The sequence below is a fragment of the Lepisma saccharinum genome, chromosome 26 (assembly GCF_977018435.1).
Source record: "Lepisma saccharinum chromosome 26, izLepSacc3.1, whole genome shotgun sequence".
Classification (NCBI taxonomy): Eukaryota; Metazoa; Arthropoda; class Insecta; order Zygentoma; family Lepismatidae; genus Lepisma; species Lepisma saccharinum.
Genome location: NC_139254.1, coordinates 50586429 through 50608212, shown reverse-complemented (window position 1 = coordinate 50608212; position 21784 = coordinate 50586429). Strand labels below are relative to the sequence as shown.

General features: G+C 37.0%; 2 protein-coding genes across 5 annotated transcripts in view; one reads left to right on the top strand and one right to left on the bottom strand.

The window, feature by feature from the left end:
* LOC145979793 (condensin-2 complex subunit D3-like) overlaps positions 1–20283 on the bottom strand; it is a 183229-nt gene extending 162946 nt beyond the window's left edge. For all 4 annotated transcript variants that reach the window (XM_083112785.1, XM_083112782.1, XM_083112783.1 and 1 more), the window contains exons 1-2: positions 18337–20283; positions 13541–13717 (exon numbers count right to left, since the gene is read on the bottom strand). In XM_083112785.1, coding sequence (XP_082968911.1) covers positions 13541–13717; positions 18337–20109 — 1950 coding nt within the window. In that variant the 5' untranslated portion in view covers positions 20110–20283. The remainder of the gene's footprint in view (positions 1–13540; positions 13718–18336) is intronic.
* Positions 20284–21218: 935 nt separating this feature from the next.
* Positions 21219–21784, top strand: part of Bmcp (uncoupling protein Bmcp mitochondrial) — a 45696-nt gene continuing 45130 nt past the window's right edge. Inside the window, exon 1 of the mRNA XM_083112366.1 lies at positions 21219–21279. The gene's annotated coding sequence lies outside the window, so the exon portion shown is untranslated. The remainder of the gene's footprint in view (positions 21280–21784) is intronic.

Genomic DNA, 21784 nt, shown 5'->3' with positions numbered 1-21784 from the left:
ATCTTGATCTGTATAGCTGCCAGGTCTCTTCCTAGTCATCAGTTCCCACAATCCAGGTGTGCCAGGGTACTTAACAAAAGCACCTCTTTCTCCAAGATGAGATTCTGAATATACAATTAGATCATCTCCCATAAATGTTACTCTAAAATTGCCAATTCTATGTATGATGCTACCATCATGCTCTGTGTCAGCATATAAGCCAAAGACCTCATCTTTGTTGTCTTTAGGTGTGCTTAAATATTTTTGAGCAAGAAGACCCAATTCAATAGGATCCTGAGTAGCTTCAATTCTTTGAGGAGGAACAGGACTAGGTGTATGAATACTAGAAAGTGGGGTGATTGGATAATCTAATATGTTCCTAGCAGCTACAGGTACAAGCTTTGTGATCAAATTTTGATTTTGCTCTGTAACAGTTTTGATATTTTTACCTAATTCACTAACAGCATCAATAATAGGTTGTTCTGTTTGCTTGTGTTGTTCATAGATTCCTCGGTTCTCTGATTTCCATCCCTTAAATCTTTTTACAAGATAATCTCTTAATTTAAGATCATCAATAATTGGCCTTTTCATGGTTATTTATATATGTTTCAATGTCTAGAAAATTGTTGATTTTATTTCTGTATTTACCACTATTGGGTTTCCTTGTCATATCAATTGTGACAAACCCATAGCTGTCCTGATTCCAGCACCTACTGCAAAACTTAGAAAAATCATTGTAGCTCAAGTCCCCACCTACATATTCATCATGTATGTGTTTGAGGTTGGTATGATCTTGACGAAACACACATATAAAATTGCTGTTGTCTCTCATCAGCTGTTTTGGTATTTTTGAAAAGTTTGTGCCAAGTAGAAGCAATCTATGTTTTTGTTTCGGCCCTGTGTAAAAAAATTTCTAACCTTGTTTTGATTATCCAGTATAATGTCATCAAACACAACAACAGAGTTATCAAGACAGTCATGGAGTGGCTTAACATCTGATTCAAAAGTGGCTATATCCAGTCCATCATATAGCTTCATCAGCTGCTGATATTTTAATTGTTCCAAGCTCTTAGAGAAAACATACAAGTGTCTGTTTTTCCAGTCTAACCAGTTGGGTGCCAATAAAAAATTATCAATCATTAGTGTAGTTTTACCACAAGCCGATGGCCCAACAATAAGACATCTAATATTATCAGGCAGCAGCTTGCCATTTCTCTTATTCTGCTGTTCAGGCTCTGGTAGTCTCTTTATAACATCCCAGGTGTTCATAGTATCACTTTGTCTGCCTCGATCCAGCTGTGTTCTGGGAGACCTAGCCATTTCACCAGTATCTTGTTGCCTTTTCTGCGGATGATTTTGTCTATCAGATATGTGTCAGGCTGCTTAGTTTTGTTGAGTTCTTCTTCATAGAACCTGCCTTTGAGAATTTCTCCTCGGTGGTCTTTTATTATATATGTGTATCGGGTCCCAGGTTTAACTTGAACCACTGTAAATAATTCAGTGCTCCAGTTTCTGGTAAAGCCTCTTTTGAATATGTGCTTATATTTGCTGATTCTTACTTGATCACCTACCTTGTATTTGGCTTTTCTTGTTGTTGGCTGGTATCTAGGATAATAAACAGTCCTGATCAATTTTTGCTCATCAGATGAAGTTACCTCAGAGGGTTTCATGTTGATTGTGGAATGGACCGAGTTGTTATATCTATCTAAAAGTTCTGGTAGGATACTAAGCCATTTATAATTACCTTGAAGGGTAAATTGTTTATACATATGATGTTTTAGGGTTTTGTTGACTCTTTCTACAATAGAGGCTTTGAGATCACTGTAACTCGAGTAATGTTGTATTGACTGGCTTTTAATAAATTGTTGGAACACCAAATTATAGAATTCTTTGCCATTATCTGTTTGTAGATAGCGTGGTGATCTTCCACTCTGATTGATGATTGTCCTGAAGGCTTCTGTAACACATGCTCCAGTCATGGATTTGAGTGTCACAGCCCAGGCAAATTTTGAAAATGTGTCTATGACAGTGAATAGATACTTGTAGTCCTTGTTGATCTTGTCTAAGTTTTTCAGCTGTCCACTTGCCATCTCAACCAAGTCACACTGCCATAAATCATCTATGCCTTTTGTAACCACTGGCAATCTCTTATAATTATGTCTGGCTTATCTGTGTAATTCATCAACAATAATTTGTCTAGACATAGTATGTAAACAAAAATATTGCAACTATGGGATGTTCAGCAGCTGATACTACAGGATTTTCTAAATACAGTTTGTCCCCCATTTGTATATTAAATTCCAAAGAACCATCATCTTCAGCATAAGATGTTTCTAATGTATTGGGGTCTGTAAAATCCTCTAACTCTACACTGGTGACCTTTGGTTTGTTGTCAGCATTAGTTATTGATAAGCTAGGGTAGTGGTGTGCCTGTGGCTGAAGCCAATATTTGATCTTGATTGGTCTGTGTGCCCCCAACAAAAAACTGGTAATAAAATTGTGCAGGGGACAGCATATATATTTTGCCACCTGGTGTAAATGGTGAATCATATTCTTTGTTGGGGATACTGTACAATTCAAGAATTACTGTATGTTTAGGATTCTCGATTAGGCCAGTTATTTCTCTTTCTGCTGTAAGCAATCTACTTGTTACAGATTCAAGGTGCACATTGATAGTCCTAACAATCTCATCGTGCCCTGGTTTAATTCTTATGTCCACAGCAAGTTTCTTGTATTGTTGGACAATCTCTTGAAGCTGTGTGGCAAAAACAGACAGAGCATTTGCTTGGTTGGATTCCATGGTTCCTAGCTGTTGCTTGATATTAGCTACAATTTGCTGTAGATTTTCAACAACTGCCAATTTTGAATTTTGAGCAGTAAGATCATGAACTTGTCTTCTGATATCCTCAAACAAGGCATGCAATTCATTAATATGTTGATTAGTTGGTAGAGTGGCCACTGTCTGAGTAAGTTGTTTGATCTCTGTCTGGATATTCTTGATATCTTCTGATTTCAATATGCGATTCACAGCTCTCTTAATATTTTTAAGTTCCTGTGATGTAGGCAGATTTGATACAGTATTTTGCAAAGATTCAAGTGCCAATTTCACATCATTTAATTCAGAAGCATCAGCCACACTACGCATAGCATCTTGAAGCAGAGCTATGTCTGCCTGAGTAGGTGTTGATTGTTGTAAAATTTCAAGCTTTGTTTGGATATCATCAATCAAGTGATGAAAATGAGATAGCTCAGATTCAGTGTTGAGGTTTTCAAGTTTGGTGATTTGTTGCTGGACACTGACAAGGGTATCTACAATACCAGGCAGGTGAGATTCTAGAGTTTCTTGTACATTTGTCAGATGACTTTGCACTGCTGCTATGGTACCCTGAAGATGGGTTATGGTACTCTGAATTTTTCCAAAATCTTCATATGTCTCAAGTTGCAGCTTGATGTTGGCAACACTACGAGTTATAGCACTCAGAGCATCAGAAGATGGTAGGTTGTCCATAAAATTCTCAAGTGTCCGAAATTTTTCTTTAACCTCGGCTATGGCATTGTTCAGAGGGTCCAGATTAGGTATCTGTAGTGATTGAATCTGTTCCTTTAGAGTGGAAATTACTAGATCAAAATCTTCTTGTGACTTTATGCTTTTGACAATTGTTTGGAGCTGTGCCTGGACATTATTAATCTGTTCTTCCAATTGTTGTTTCAATTGCTCAGAGTTGGTAGCCTGAGTCTTAAATTTGGCTTGAAGAGCTGCTACAGCTTCCTCTAAACTTTGAAAATTATCTAATGTGGCCAAGTCAGTATATTTTTGAAGCAGCAATTTGAGATCTGAATCTATTTTAAGAAGAGGGTCCATGCATTGTGATTGTAAATTTGTAATTTCTAGTTGAAGACTGGCATTGAGTGTGGTTTGTAAAGCTTGTAAATCACTTCTTAATTTTTTGACTCTGACATCAAGTATCAGAATCTCATCAATGTGATCTTCATGCCTTGTATGGCCAAATATATCATTAGTCATTTTGATTTAGTGGTTATTTATTATAAAATATCTAATTCTTAATTCTATAAAAAAGGTATAAGCTTGTCATAGTATCCTGGGACCTCAATATATAAACAATCACCAGCAGAAACAGTATATACAGTGCCAGAAATCATGTTTGAGTGCTTAATTCTATAAATATTTCTCCCTATTGAAACCTTGACATTACCCTCGGGAGTTGTAATAAATTGTAATTGACCACCTACAGGTAATTGGTAATGATTTAAATTATTATTAAATATGTATAATGTTTTACCTGTTTTATCATCAACATCTGTAAGTATGCTGTTCAGATGAATAATTAACAAACCACTTAGTTTAGATATCATAGATTGTATATCAGAAGAGGGTGCTGGTGTTGGCAGGTCCATAATAGCCTGTTTTTTCAACCCAAATAAGTTCATTGGCATGTTTATTTATTTCAAATCATGCTCTGTAATTGGGCATTGATTACCACTTTTCAAATCACAATGACCCCATGGTAGAGTATGTATGCCACATGACAAAATACATCTCTTATCATCATGTGGGTCCAGAGCCACTTTTCTTACAACATTTGTAGTCAACAAGTGATCCACACTCTGAATTCTGCATTCTGATGTTCTGATTAAACTCTGTGATTTGAGGCAATTTTTGTAATCTTCAAATTGGAGCTCTTTGTCTACAGTTACTCTACCAATGCCCTTGGCCTTTTTGGCAACAGCACCACTACATGTTTCAAAACTGTACATCTTGGCCCTTAACCCAGCAAATGCCACAATAACATCACCAAGTGTCTCATCTTTTAACTTGCCAGGCACCTTCTTGTTGTGGGGTTGAATGTTTGTATGTTCACTAGTATCAAAATATTTAAGAAATGCAGGCTGTGACATATCTTGATAAACATCTTCTGTCTGAATATCAAGAATAAAGCTATCTGTGTCCATGTACATCAGTTTTACACAATCAACATAAAAAGGCTTGAGCACATCATAATAGAGCTTTAGCATGTGTAATTTGGCCAATTCTAATATCACAGCCCCTACATAAATAGGCTTATCAAACTTAATCTTTGTTTTTTTCATGTTGAATAGGGACATATTGTCATCATAAATTCTTCTGTAGTTGAAATTAGGCTTTGGTATCAATTTTTTGCTCAGGCTGGGGTCAGTAATTAATTTAACATCAGTATGTTTTCTGACATTTTCTATGGTTTTGCCATACACTGAATTTACCATCAATTTAAACAAGGTCTTATCAAATTGGCTCATTGCAGATGTTCGAAGCTCTGTTTGTATCAATGTATGGCTTCAACCATCTTGAGTGCCTGAACCTTAAGACTTTGCCAACTTTGGTAACTTGAACACCATGATTCATCAGGAACTGGAGGTTTTTATAATATAAGACATAACTCTGTTTTGGCTCTAGAGTCATCATTAGCTTCTTCTGTTTAGAGCCAGGTGAACACTTAACCTCAGGAATTGGGGACAGATCAGAAAATTTGTTGTGTAAATCATCAGGAATTGTCAGATCAACCTCTAAGAACAGGCCATAGTCACTGTCATCAAAATCCTGAAGATCTTCAATATTGAAATTTTCAACCCACTCAAGCCCTGCATATGGCAATTTATCCATCACAGCATAACCATACAGGCTGTTGGCATCCACATACAGTATATAATTTGATGGCAGTGCTGGATCATAATTGGGAATATACTTGTTATTTGCTCTGGCATATCTCTGAGAACATTGCACCATGCCTCCTCTTATACATTGTTCCATAAACAGATACATGTCTTGATCCTGAATGAGATCCAACTGCATTTTAGTGTTTAAAAACATTGCAGACCATGCAAGGTCTGGAGCACTGTAGAAATACATTGGATCCAGTTTATAATTTTCCATGGAAGGTTTTCTAAATGCCTGAAGTATATCAGCTAAGAGAGTCACATCAAGTTTTAAATATGCCTTATAATAATCACCAAATGTCTGGCATTTTAAATTGTTCCACATCAACTGGGCATGGTGATAATCTTCATCAGTGATTCCAGATGCTTTGAGTTTGCTGTAGAACTCTTGTTGTGGTGGCAGAGCACACTCATCAAATTTAGAAAAATCTGTAACATAGTCATATGGGTATACACCCTTCCGCCTAATTAATTTCAGGTCCTGATTTGGAAACAAAGCACATGTGATTTTGAATTGGTCATCAGATAATTGATTGGCCAGTGTAGCCAAGCTAGCGGGCAGAATTCTGTAGGAATCAAGAAATCTTAAGTGAATGGGAACACCATTAACTTTAATTATCTTGCTAATAGCTATATATTTCTCATCATTTTCTGCTAAAATATTTAAATTCTGCTTGTCAAACCCCTCGTACCTGATCAGATGATGAAAATCATAATTAGATGCACCATGGCAAAATATAGGGACAAATTTTGGTCTCTGGATCTTAATATTACAGCTATTACACAGGGGCATTTTGAATTTACCATCTGTATGAGAATGGTGATGCACCTTGATATTTGTATCTGAAAATTCAGAATCACATACCGGGCATTTTTCTGCATTGTTGAAATCTTCAATCTGATCCTCTGTTAAAGGCAACATAGGTTTTGATTTTAATAAGACATTAGATACTATGTCATGGCATTCATTTTCTATTCTATGTGGAAATTCTTTGATGGCAGCTGGTCCCATGTATAAATATTCTTCACTAACAACACCATCCTGTACAACAACATAATAAAAACTAGAAGGCTCATGTAACTGGTATGATGTAATTGAAGATTCATCAGGATCTGGGCTGCAGAATGCAAAGGGTTTGAGGTTTGATTCAAAATCACTATATACGCTGGGTGTTCCAACAAGGCTTCAAATTTTTTGAATTTGGCATTTTCATTTGGCTTAGGCATCACCATATGAACAGGTTTATGATTGCCACAGTATTTTAAATGTTCAATTGACTTGTTTTTAGCAATTTCTGCATTCACTTCACTAATCCCATTTATTATTTTTTTACCATCAAATACAGTTAAACATCTTCTACACAACTTGAATATTGTATTAGATTTGTCTAGTTGTTTTCTGACTAAAGCTTCAAGACTGTGTATCAGAGTGTAATGGTGTGTGCCATCCTCTTCAATTAAGAGCAGATCAATCGGGACAGCAGAATCATCATCAAGTGTACTGATTCTGAGAGGTTCTATCAAGCAATTGCCACGGCCAGTAGAACAAATAAAAACATTAATAAATAATTGTTTACCATTGTTATCTCTGGCTTTTTTTTTTTCAAATTTATCAATATTCTGAACAGACATTGGATATTCTAAGCCCTCCATAGCATCATCAAAATTGTGTTCATATTGTTTATAATAACTTATTCTCTCAGCATGCCTTAAAACTGGATACAAAGCAGCTAAAATACACCACAGAAAACATTTCTCATCATTATTTTCTATGTTAACCACGGCTTTCTTGTTTTTGATATTGGCAGGTAATGGCAGATATGTAGATCCTTGTAATGGGCTGAATTCAGAAATATTAATATATAACTTGTGTGGAGATCCACATAGGCTCCATCCTGATTCTTTTGCTGCAAATTCAGAGTGTTTAATATTCAATTGATCTATCAAACTGCTTATTATTTTGTCTAAATTTGTATTTGAATATATAGCCACAGTTTCTGTTATGTGGGGCTGTGTAAATTTTGTGCCATTTGGTTTCTTATATTGTGTAAACAATTTGAGGGACAGCTTATAAGAGCCATTTTGTGCATTTAGAATTGGCTGCACATCAGGATTTATACTGTTCAAAAAATTCTTAATGTCACACCTTGGCTCTGATACAAAACTGTAATCCCTAAGTTGACCAGCAAAACTTCTATAGCGTGGCTGCTTTGCTGCTCTAGCATTAACAGGTGTTTCAAGCTTCCTTTTTAGACCAGATGTAGATGGTTGTGGGGGCAATATTGATGACTGTACATAACAAGTACACTTATGCCTATTGTAATATGCTTTGCTTAATATTTTATGGCATTTTGGGCATATTTTTGTGGGTGTTCTGCATTTTTCTGGATCACAATTATGCCGGTGCCTAGCCCAATTAGAACTAGATATATTCTTATTGCATTGATTGCAATATTTCTGATTTGGCATTTTTGTTGTTGGTTTATTATATAAAATTTCTTGGTCCAAATAAACAGAACTATGGATAATACGCCAAAACAATTATAACAGCAGTTAGTGGTTGAGCTGGTGCTTTAATACCCAGAAAACAGCAATAACTAGGCTCTGGTGATCCCCAATATAGAGTAGTTTTGCTCTATTATGTTGTTGTATAACACACTTTACCAGGTATCAAACCCGGGAGCTATCAGCTGGATATCAGCTAATACAGTCAAAGTCCAACTTTGGATGTGCAGTGAATATTCTCAAAGTCTCACGTGTGTGTATATTATTTCAGAGCATAGACTTGTAGAATTGGAGTCAGGTTTGCATGCTCTCATGCAACGGGGTAATGTCCTTTTAGTAAGAATTTTCCTTATTACACAGAAATATCAATTAAAGTTTCTTGCCCTTCCAGTGAATTGGAATCAATAGCATGTGTCCGGCCTGCATGATGGCATGCAACGGGGTAATGTCCTTTTAGTAAGAATTTTCCCTATTACACAGAAATATCAATAATGCCCCCTTTCAGCTTATTTTTCTGTGTAGATTATCTCCCATGCGTGCCAGCAAAATGGAATATGAAAGCCCCCAAGCCTGCATAATTTATTTCCAGGCCAAGCAATGCATCGATCCCCCCGATCGAAACTGTCTGACAGACTGATGTATTTCTGAGCTAAGTAATTACTGCCCCGGGCATGAAACTGATCAAAGATTAGGAAGGAAGCAGGTAACAGTTCAATTTGCAGCCTGCTTTTATCCAAGGTAATCCTGTATTGTATTAGATCTGTAAGTTGTTAGGGGCACCTACATGAGCATTTTTGGCTTAGTTTTAAGTGTAGCCATAGCAATATCAAGAGGGGCATATTTTTGACAAGCTTATGGACAACAATCTCACAGATTCAGCTTTTGCACACATGGCCAAATCAGTCTGTTGAGGCTTCTTCATTTGTACACTAGAATTCGGGATTCTTGGGATTTTGACAGAGTAGCACACTGTAAGCAATAAGATCATATGGACAACTTGAGATAATTTTAAGTGTAGCCAAATTAATCTATTGAGGGTTCTTCATTTGTACACTAGGATTCAGGATTCTTGGGATTGACAGCATAGTACACTTAGGGCAATTGACCCATATGGGCATCTTGACATAGTTTTAAGTGTAGCCAAATCGGGTCTGTTAATCAAATGGGCTCTTCATTTGTTGTCCTTATCCTATATACTTTTACACTACTATAAGTATTTTGTATATTATTCTACACCAAATTTTTTGCTGTTTTTTTCCATAAACATTATCGAATTTTAAATCGAGAGAAATTTAAATGTGTTTACAGTATATATATTACATTTCCTTTCGTATAAGCTTCACACCATATATTTTCAGCACATATATTTAGTTTCCTTTCTTCTTCCTTCTTAGAGCCTAATACACACCATTCAATGATTACGAGGGTAATGTACTTTCACAAAAAAGTGATTCTGATATCTACTCAATCCCTATGTACATTATTCTATAAATTATTTATTTAAAGTGATTCAAATCAGTGATTTTTGGCAACAAAAAAACACCTGATTTAAGGGGAAGAGTGACAATTTCCCTGAGGTCCTTCTCTATGAGGCAGCTGGGGAGCACTGTTGCCAACTTAGCTCTTTTGGAGCCAGATCTGGCTCTTTCATGCACTCGTTTGGCTGTGAACTGTGGCACCTGCCATCACTGGCTCCGGCCCACATAGACCAACTTTTGCCATGAGTACACATTTTGTACGTGACGTGACATTGTTATATTGGCTGTGTCACCCTACCCCCAGCTACTTTTATATAGCGCTGTGGCTGAGGTTATATTGTTATCCAGGTATCCTTTATTTTCGATTTCATGCAACCATGCAGGCCCCTGTGGTGGAGTGGTTAGCACATCGTGCTATGACACCAAAGGTCCCAGGTAGGAATCCCGGGCCTGGGAGTTCGTGAGCGTCCGTTTATCAATTTCATCATATTATCACTCATCTCAATCTTCACACTTAGCCAAAATTGGCAGACAAGCGAAGTAATATAATCTAAATCAAATCAAATCAAATCTTCAGTGGATTTTTGAGATGGGTGATGAGGCCAGATCTAGACGGTGAAAACTATGTATAAACTGTCATCACTAGAGACCGGATGTTAGGCAAAATGCCTATTCTTTCCTGTTAGAGATATGATGAAAACGAATGTTGCAAAGACCAGGGGGGAGGGATTAGCTTCATTTAAAGGCAATTTAATTTTGCCTATTTCACACGATATTGCCTATATTATTTCATAATGCCAGATGTTGCCTATTTTAGACATTTTCCTTAAAATTGGGACATGACTGAACTTGGTGCATACAATTTTCTGTTCCCAGGATTAGTTTCCGATGCTTCAAAGAAATTTAAAAATAACAGTTTACAGTAGAAAGCTGAATAGCCTGCTCAAGGTCAAGCTCCACCCCGATTCTTTGGAAGAATGTTGCAAAGGGGGTGATTGGCCTCTCCCCCTCGCACTTCCCTGGGCTGACTATCTGAGTTGCATTCCACAGGTGCAGTCTGGAGAAAGCTCTTCAAAGGATCATTGTAGTTTTCTCTCTCGTGGTTTGTGGTGGACGTGTATTTGTGCATTTTACTCGCAGAAAAGCCCAAGGAAGCATCTTCTCTGAGAACCAAATTGAGCAACTATGTGAAAGAATTCGGGACCAGTGTGTTTACAACTGATGAATCTGTGTTATATTGTAAGTTATGTGAAAAGTCTGTGAATTGCACGAAAAAATATTACGTTACGCAACACTTAGAAACTGCTAAACACAAATCGGTTCCTATTGAGAAGCAAAAGTCATGCGAGGTAAAACTGTCACTAATTTACATCATACGCTATTTCTCCTAGGCAGTCTCAGTTTTCTGCAGATTTGTGTAAGGCATTCATAGAGGCAGACATTCCTTTGTGGAAATTGCAGAATGCCTCTTTAAGGGGATTCCTATCTAAGTACACAGGTGAACATGTACCGAATGAGTCAACACTGCGTAAAAATTACATCGAAGGGTGTTACACGGGTGTCATTGAAAGAATTAGGGAGCAAGTTAGGGGGGGGGTGTCTATTGATGAAACAACCGATGCTATGGGAAGGTTTCTTGCTAATGTTGTAATTGGTACAATGGAACACAATGTAGAGCCCAAAATATTTCTTCTTGCATGTGAGCAACTGGAAAAAACTAATAGTACAGCAATTGCTCAGTTGTTCACTTCCGCACTAAATTTGCTTTGGCCAGATGGTGTTAAGCATGAAGATGTGCTTTTGTTGCAGCGCCATATATGAAAAAAGCAGCAACGGCCTTTAAAGTTATTTTCCCCACTATGCTGTACATAACATGTCTCACGCATGCTCTCCATCGAGTTGCAGAGAAAATTCGTGTTTCATTTCCCGAAGTTGACTCTTTAATTTCCAATGCTAAGAAAATATTCCTCAAAGCACCATCCCGGGTTCTTTTGTTTAAAGAAACAGCCCCTGAACTTGCTTTGCCTTAACAGCCAATTCTAACTAGATGGGGTACTTGGATACTGGTACTGCTGCAGTATATTATGCGAGAAACAATCAGAAGGTGGCTGAAGTAATAAATTCCCTATCTGAACATGATGCAACATCAATTCGTGTAACACAGCATCTTTTGAACAATTCTGTTGTGCGAAATGACTTAGGATTCATCACCACCCATTATTCAAATTTGCCAGACACTAACATTACTGGAAGAGAGAAGTGAAACACTGACAAATTCAATGGACAGTTTTCATTCTGCAGTTGACCAAATTTGTGCTGTACAAGGTGCTAAAGGTCAGGCTGTTCGTGAGAAATGTCAGTGAGTTATTGCAGCTAATAAGGACTTGGACAAATTAAGGGCAATTCAACAAATTCTGAAAGGTGAAAATATACAAACTGAGTTAGATCCACATGTTCTCGCATGCTTTAAGTATGCTCGGGTAACATCCGTGGAGGTTGAAAGATCTTTTTCAATTCTAAAAAATGTGTTGTCTGTTCGCATACATAACTTGTCGGTTGATCGATCACCTGAAGAAATACCTTGTTGTTATGTGCAACCGCAATTAGTGTTTCTTATTCAGAGACTGCCAAACCGTACAGAACAAACTTGAAATATATTTAAACAGTTTCTTACATCGAACTGCTGTGTGGAATATATAGTGTAAATTTTTTTAACTGAGATAACCCTGTGTGCAGTGAAAAAGTGTATATTTAAATAATTTGCGTACTGGTTGGAAGTAGCCAACAATTTCTTTTGTCAACACTATTGTGTGTAGCCATTACAGAATGGAAAATTTTGGGCTGACGTGACTCCTGTTTGCAGTGATTTATTAAGTACGATATTGGACTGCTGTCTCTAATGATGAGCTCCTGGTTTATTTTAAGCAACTATAAAGAATGTACAGGTATGTTTCTATATTATTTAAACACCTATTTCTTCTTGTATGTCTATCTTCATTATTTTGAGTAAAATTTCATTGCCTTTTTAATGCCTATTTTACTGCCTATTCTGAAAATTATAAGTGCTTATTTGCCTGCCTATTTTATATGTTTTTAGTGCCTAAACATCCGGTCTCTAGTCATCACCTTAAAGTTAATGCTAATAGCAGCCCCCCCCTCCCCAAATCCCCTTGACAACTAAAATTACCCTACGAAGCACTTTATCCAGTATTCATAAATCTAGCTCCTTGAAATATACCCTTTTCATCGAACTCCGTCATTTGGGAATACAGCCATCTGCGCACAACCGATTGCACTTCTTCATTGGAATTGAAGCTTTGGCCACCTAGGAATGTCTCTTCATTGGGCCAAAGAGATGGAAGTCTGACAGTGCAAGGTCCAACTGTATGGTGGGTGCTGGATCCACCGGTCATTGAGAATTGCCTGCTCAATGGCTGTAACATTTCATTCCATTGCAGCTGTTTCTGGTTGCCCGGAATGTGACGAGTCAACAAGGTTCACACGGCCCCCTTGAAAGAATGTGCACCACCTGGAGATGTTGCTACGTTCCAAACAATCTTACCCATACACACCCTGTGAATTTCACTAGGGTTTTGTCTTCTTGCCCACAAAAAACAAACTACAGCTCTTTGCTCTTCACACGTTGACGACAATAACATGTGCACTATCCTTGCTGAGTAGTTAACGCTTCTGCCGCACGAGTTATATACCTGATCGAACAAATGATGTCTCTAGCGTGAACTTCAAACTAAACGTCTGTAAAATTTCAACGTCCCAGCCACAATAACATCGGGAAAAAAATTACTGTGCGATACTAAATGATCCACCCTCATAGAGAATCAATGCACCTTGTTATAAATACTTACCTCATAAACCTTTTCCTGCACTTTCACTTCTGCGTCCAAGATCTGAGGCAGAAGACCATTCAGCCAGGTTTTCTGCAGTTCCTCATGCTCAGGATATTTCAACAAAAGATCTGTCAGAGATACCACCATTTGCTTTCTCACCATTAATGCTGGATCTCTGCAATGTTCAGATAATATCTGAAAGAAAACAAAATGGTTTTTGTGTTAAAGCGTAACTCCATAATGGGACCAATTTATTTTGTGGATCTGAACAACAAAATTTGAGGTTCTATGCGAGGGGCAGAATCAATGAACGTTGTTGCCTAGATATGTTCAATAGCTTTGTGATTACTTGAATCTATTAAACTATTGATAATATCTAGACAACATCAAGAGCAAAAAAACCCCAAATATCTTCGGCCAAAACTCTGGATGTATACGTTTCATCTAAAAAAAATGTAGCTCTGATATTATATTACTTCCCTACTAAAAAAATTCTAAACTTTGATTTTCTTTCAAAATTGAATATCAAATTTGGCCTTAAATTTTAGCAATTTTCATTAGAGATTGTGAAAAAAGACAGAACATAAAATAAAGCTTGAAATGTACTGAAAACAGTGTTTTTTACCTCAGCTTTCTATCATTTTTCTTACCTGAGCTATCATAGTTATCACAACTACTGCAAAGGCCAAAAATACCTGAACTCATGAAACAAAAAATGGCCACATTTTCTAAACAAAGTCAAGTTTTAGAAAAATGATGCCTGCTTTGAACTACCCTTGCATAGGGGTTAGAAAACAAAAATATTGAAAATTTAAAAATGGTCAAGCAACCAGCACTGGACCATTTGTTTTCGACTGACCCATATGTATTCTGGACAAAAACTCTGGTCTTAGTACAATTTCTGTTAACTAAAAGTGGATAAACATTGAAGTAATGCTTCTCACACATATTCAACATTTCTAACACAGGGTAATTCAAAATGAATGGTGCAAAAAGAAACATTACCTGTGACTGTTGTAATGAATTTATTGTGGAAATACTGATTTGACATGAAAGGTAAACTCTCCAAGTTTTATTTGGCAACACTGAAGCATGTGCCATTCTCGCAACTAGAATTAGAATCATGGGCGAAGTTCAGCCTGTGGCTGCTCTACCACTTAACCTGCAATTGCTCACTAGCGGCATGATAGTGTGTAAAATAGCATCAGTGACAGAGAAGGTGTACTGTGTGCTTGCATATGGTAGAACTTCATCAGTAACCACTGTTCAGAGACATTTCCGGACAAAATTTGATAAACAAGCACAGCACCGGAACAATATTGTAAGGTAGATGAAACAGTTTGACGAAACAGGCTGCTTGTGCAAGGGAGCAAGCACTGGACGGCCATCGGTCAGCAATGAAGTGGTGGAAGACATTCTGGCGACTTTCCAATAAAGCCCAAGAAAGTGAACACATCGTGGCAGCAGAGAAATTAGACAGCCACAAACAACAGTGTGGCGTGTGTTACACAACCGTCTGCATTTCAAACCTTACAAATTGCAAATGGCAGAAGCACTTAAAATCTCAGACAAACCAAAATGGTGTGCTTTCTGCATGGATTTGCAAGCAAAGGCTAGAGGTGAATGGCTTCGCTGACAGACTTGTTTTCACTGACGAAGCCACATTTCATTTGAAGGGGAAAGTTTACCGGCATAATTTGAGAATTTGGGGCACACAAAAGCCACATGCTACATAGGAACATGAACGGGATTCTTCCAAGGTGAACGTGTTCTGAACTATAACAAACACCCGCATGTTTGGTTGACCATTACAGGTATCAACTACCTCGACATGCTGTGCGAGTGGTTGTTGTCCCAGTTGGACGCGAAAGAATTCGACTTCATTATGCAACAAGACGGAGCCCCACCAGATTGGCACAGGGCAGTACGAGATTAACTCAACCATAAGCTTCCACGCTGCTGAATTGATCGCACTGGGACGAATGATGATGTGCCCCAGGACACCTGACCTAACTCCTTGTGATATTTTTCTTTCGAGGTATGTGAAGGACAAGATGTATGTACCACCACTTCCACAGGACTTAACACAGTTACAGCAGCGGATACGTGAAGCAATCTTATCCTTTGATAATGCTACGCTCTTGCGGGTTTGGCAAGAACTTGATTATAATCACAAAGGGGGCCCACATCGAACATATGTGAATATCTGCGAGGAGTGTGAGTGTCCAGACAAAACTTGGAGAGTTTACCTTTCATGACAAATTGGTATTTCCACAATGAATTCATTACAGCAGTCACAGGTAACGTGACCAATGCACCATTCATTTTGAATTTCCCTGTATTATGTGTACTCATATTAATGGTAAGTTGCGAGTATTTTAGGATCATTTGTCAAAAATATAGATGTATACCAGTGGAAACATTGGTTCATACACCTAATACTGAAACCTGTGATATTTTTACTATGAAAAATATTACCTTTCTGATTTATTAATATTTTGTTTGACATGTATTGATTATGCTGTGTAACAATTTTCATTGTGGTAAAACTAAAACAATTACCCAAAGTTGAGTGTCTTTCTCATCACGACAATTACTTTCTTTATAGATTTTTCTACTTTATGAGCAGGTAAAAAAAATTAGGAAAGTTTATACATTATACATAACGGAAGAGTGAAAACTACAAACTTTACGGAGATAACTGCAGCTTTAAATAGAACCAGTGTGATTCATTTAACTTTCTGTTGCATCTCAAAGGGTGGTTCGACCCTGGTGTAGAAAATAAGTTACTCTTTTTTGTGTACTGAAATCTACATTTCTGTTGTGTAATTATTCACGAATTAAAAATAATTTGTAGTTTGTGTTCATCATTAACACCTGCCATAATTTCAATAGTATTACAGTACATTGGCCACATGTATTTTTATTTATGACAATCCAAACACGGAAATTAAATTCATGGTCTGCCTAACTCAGGTGTACAAACCAAGTAACAAAAATATATGTTTACAGACAAAGGGATACATTATTTTTTTGTTGTATATGCTGTCAGTTAATGTCTTGAGAAGAAACTTTGTATTTGTTAGTTGACAGTTTTAAGAACATTTTTGTGTGTGTACTTCTATTGGGTGAGGGGGGAGCAAGATTGCTTATATGCATAAGAAATGTGCATCTAAAGTGGATGTTATTGAAGCTGACTGGAAAAAAGTACGCTATCATTGTTAATAACAGATTATTTTGGCATCGTAAAGTTGATAGATTATAATCATCATAAGTAGACTTCGCAGCCTAGGAGTCTCTCTGAGTGACATAAGTTCTCCCAGCTCCTTATCCAGGAGTTGATAATTTTTAAAATTAGTGTTAGTTTAACTTTGTTAACTATACTACACAGGGGTAGATAAATACAGGGCACCGAGTTGCCTCAATTTTCAATTTCAGTTCTAGGAAAAAACTTTCTTTCTTTAAATATTTCGATTTTACTTGTCGACATTTCCATTATCTTTTATTTTTAAACTAACAAACACAGTATGTGTTCTTTAATGTTTGCTTTCTCTGTATCAAGTGTAACATTAAATCAGAATAATAAACATGCTATTATAAATTTTGCACTGTTACTAAAAAAAGCAAAAAAGTAGTGTTGCCTTGCACTACGCCATCAAGGTGTCTAGGGGGTGTGGAGTTAGGGCCACACACTTTCTTGATCACTTTGTGTTCATATCACATTGTGTATTTTGAAAAAAGATATTAGCAGGGTTCAAATAATCCCGGTCGCCAGGTCGTCATGGTGACTAAAACTATCAGCCTGGTGACTCTGATCTTTTGCTGTAATATTCCCGTTTTTCAAGTTTGCATGTACGAAATTTTGAAGATTCTAAGTTCAAATTGCAGTTCTTGTGGACTTTCTGAAGCTGGGAAAAGTAATTTTTCGAATTGTGCAAGTTATTCGGCCTGTAAATAAGGTATTTTTTGACATTCATGTATCTCCGTTGCACGATAGCTCGTGCCACCATTATCGTCGACCACGTGAATCGAATGTTTCGTGCATTTGATTACGTAACACCCTGTCAGTGTAGCAACCACGCGGTAGTTTTACAAGATGACGTGTGAGCGGGATATCTTTTTCCAATTTAATTTTCTATGTTTGGCTAACCTAACCTTCCGTGAATGGTTTGTGGATTGAAAACAAACATTTTTCGGTTAATAAGTGTTAGTGTAACAACCACACGGTAGTTTTACAAGATGACATGTAAGCGGTTTTGTTTTCCAATTCAATTTTCTATGTTTGCCTAAACTAACTTTCCGTGAATGGTTTGTGGATCAATTCGCTTAAAAACCTTTTGTTTCTGCGGCATTTATTGGTTCATAAGTTTGGAAACATTGCATATCAGCTGACGACACAGCATCTCAGCTGACGTTAGACAAAGTGAGTCAAAATTTGGCCGCCAATTAGCAACGACCAATAAATACTTATAAAGTTAAAAACAAAGCTTTCTTTCATTGGAAAAAAAGTAATCCCTAGTTGAAAAATGTTCCGCTATGCAAATGAGGTAAGTAGAAATGAATTTTATTTGAAAATAATAGTTAAATGTGTTTCCGGTATATCTAACTGGTACCAAATTTGGAATTAAACAACAGGAACTTGGGGCCCAAAAAATTCTGCAATGGCAAACATCAGCACTGTAATAAAAATAGTCACCAGTTGTAAACAAAAAATAGTACATGTGAGAAAACCTATTTTAAACTACCATGCATATGTATAATGGTAAAGCTTATAACAAACAAGTGAATAAAAAATAAATAGTTCCTGATCTTACCTTGAGCATATCCTCTCGTATCCATGCTTCTCCATATCCCATAAGATTCTCTAAAACTTGTAATGCTGACTTCCTCACATGCACCTTTTCATCTAGAGCTCGAGCACGTAATTCATTTATGATTACACTAGCACTAGGAAGAGGATTAAAGTGCCTATTCTCATTATCATTCAGGGTGACTTCAAGTGCTTCATAACTTAAGAAATCGGTTGCGTTTTCGGAACATGTAAGAAACAGCTCTTCCATTATTTTGCGTATTGAAGGATTCAAAGTTGAAGTGCAGTCTATTAAAACCGTCAATGCTTTAGCTCGGACTGTCCCAGATGCATCTCTACAACGTGAAAACACAACTGACAACAAAAATTTATGAAGCATTGCATTGCCCTGTTTCATAACTGGAGGTCTAACACCTTCATTCTCGATTCCAAACTGGTTTGGCTCATCACCTTCATCAGCTGTCCTTTTTTGTTCATACAGTAACTTCGGAATAACCTCCAATGCAAAGAGTCTATGTGATGGCTTCTCTGCATGAGCAAACCTCAAAAGCCACTTCAAAAGTCTTGCATAAGGGGCACTTGGCAATTTGCTCATTATAATGACAACACTCTGTGAACACTTTTGCCTATAGTCAGCTTTATCAGGCACGTTCATGCAGATGTTCTGCACAAAGACATGTGCTGCTTCATAGGTGTCCTCTTTCTTAATTTCGATCAAGTGCATGATAAAACTGACTGTGTGCTCCCTGAGAACATTTAGTTCTTTAAAAGGCATCCGATATGAACTTTTTATTGACATTATAACGGTTGGTAGAAGGTATTTCATAATAAGCGTTGCAGTATTATGGATACTCCCATGCATTTTACTACACATGTCTTGTAGGATAGTGTAGGCATTGTACACAAGAGAAGTAACAGATGCACAATTAAAACCACGTGATTGGCGCAGAATAGATTTAAGATCTGGCACAATTGTTTCCAACCTTATTACATCGATAAGATGTAAAACTAACTGTTCCACAGATTCAGGATTTGCACGAAGAGAAAAAGTTCTCACCGTCATTGTAATGTTATGCAAAATTACATTTAAACCTTTCAACAAGTCATTTCTCTCCTGTGCTGACAAATTTAGCATGTCAGAATCATCGTCCGAGTCAAATTCAATTTCTGCATCACCACTGTTTTGTGAATGCCTAGTACTGGAATCTTTATTTTTTCCAAGATCTAGCTTCGATGCGAATCTTAGAGTACCCAATGCTTTGCTAAAGAGGACAGGATGAAATATATTGAAGACACTGCTCCCAGGTATTGCTAGTAGCATAAAATACAGACTAGTTGCATTCAAACACAATTGTCTTTCACTCTCAGTACATGCAAGGTTTTGTCCTTTAACGATAAAACAGCACAGGACAGGTAGAAGTGCCTTGTGTCTAACGTCCTTTTCAATTAAGGTTTCCCACAACAGACATGCACTACCATCCTCAGCAAGTCGTGTACTGCTCCTATTTTGGTCCCTTGGAGTCGAAGCAACTTGTAATAACTCAGGTTGTTCAGATGAAAGCCACGCTTTAATTGATACTGCAGCATTATTCATGACATATTTAATATTTACATTCTGCAAATAATCTTGGTATTCCAGTGGCAAGTCCTCAATATCTACGAATTCGCCTCTCCAAAAGGTTTCTACCCAGTCTTGAGAAAGCTTTCCTAGTTCGAATTTAGACAATATTTTAACAATTTCCTCTACATCAGTTTCTCGATTCTTTGAGCATGGCATTTTTAGCACACGTGCAGGAAAACATTAACAAAATATCAGGGTATATACAATACACACTTTGTACACAAAACAAGCCAGAATGTTGATATGATACACAACAGTATATTCCTTGGATAAACAGTCTGTGCACTACGACAGAACAAGGGTCTTACTTATCGAATAGCATATTGAGCACCACCGTCTACTGACGTCACGAGAAAAATTCATGGATGTTAAGTTAGGCATATTAGGTTAAGGGTTCTTACCGTAGATAAAACATTTCTGGTGAAGCCCCCCTCTGACACACACAAAAGTGAAGTAAATGTATCGTGTATTTATTCTAAGAACATAACAACAGATGTAATCATCGGTGACGTCATTAGACAAAGATACTCAATACGATGTGCGATAAGTGAGACTCACGAAATTCTGTGATGAAATAACGGTCCTCGCCAAGTTGCCAAATGGATGAGACTGGTCAGACAAAAGACGATAGTTGTGCGGGGTCCGATTTCGCGCTTCAGACCATTCTCCGCCAATGATCTTTCACTACAGAGGAGATATTGGAACTCAAAAGAGTTAAAATTTCCACGTCACTTCGTAACAAGTGCTTTAATGTTGTGAGTTGATGCGGTAAAGAACAATACAATATTAGGGCTAGAATTTTTATGACCTAAAATTAACCAAAATATGCAAAATAAAAATTCCTCTTAAGATCTAAAATTTAAAAAAATATATGTACTATAATTTGATATTTATGCCCTTATGACACTTTTCTAAGGTGTAGTTTTTAAAATAGTACTAAAGTATAGTCACAAATGCATTGTCAGACTCAGAACACGAAGGTCGGGACTTGACCAAGATGTCTGGTTTTATGTGCGATGAGTGAGGCCCTGATCACCGAACGCACACTCACTCACTTTGAATGGATCTTATTGTCCCGCAAAACACATGAGATTCGATGCTTAAAATGGTTGGAAAAGTAAGGTTAACTTTGTAACATTAGCATTACTGCGTAAATATAAAGTACTTCAAATTATATATCAAATAAGTTATATAAAGTTTAGCGACCATGATTGTGTTCCTGTACTATGTGTGATCTGGGATTATTCGTTGAACGAAATTGAAAATAATAAACTTGTATGGTGTGGTGTGAAGAGAATTGTTTTTAGAGGCGACTTAAAGTACACTGTAAGTAATAAGTAAGGTCTGACATAATGACATTTGTGTGAGTCATAGCTTGGAGAATTGATACAGAGATATCTGAATGAGATAATTCGTGTTTGAACTGGTAAGCAGTGACAGTCCACAATTGAAAATTCCTTCTTTCTGCAGACGTTTTTCTTCGGGTTCGTGGGAGTGACTGACATGCCGCAAAACCCCGTCGTCTAGCTAATATCCTTTCGCGTGCATTTTTTTTTACAATACAACACAATACATTTATTCATCGTTAGACATTGTACAATGCAATAGATGTCGTCAGTTATTGGTTACATATTTGCTATTGTATATATGTAAATATATAATTACATATATAGAGAGGGATTACATGGAACTGCAATATGTTATAGCTAGATACTCAAATGATTAAATGTTAAGTATCCCCTAAACGCCTGAAATTCCTTTATTTTCTTGTTTTTCACATTGGTACTTACGTATTCTGGTACTATTATAGTATGGGGGTGACACCTATAAA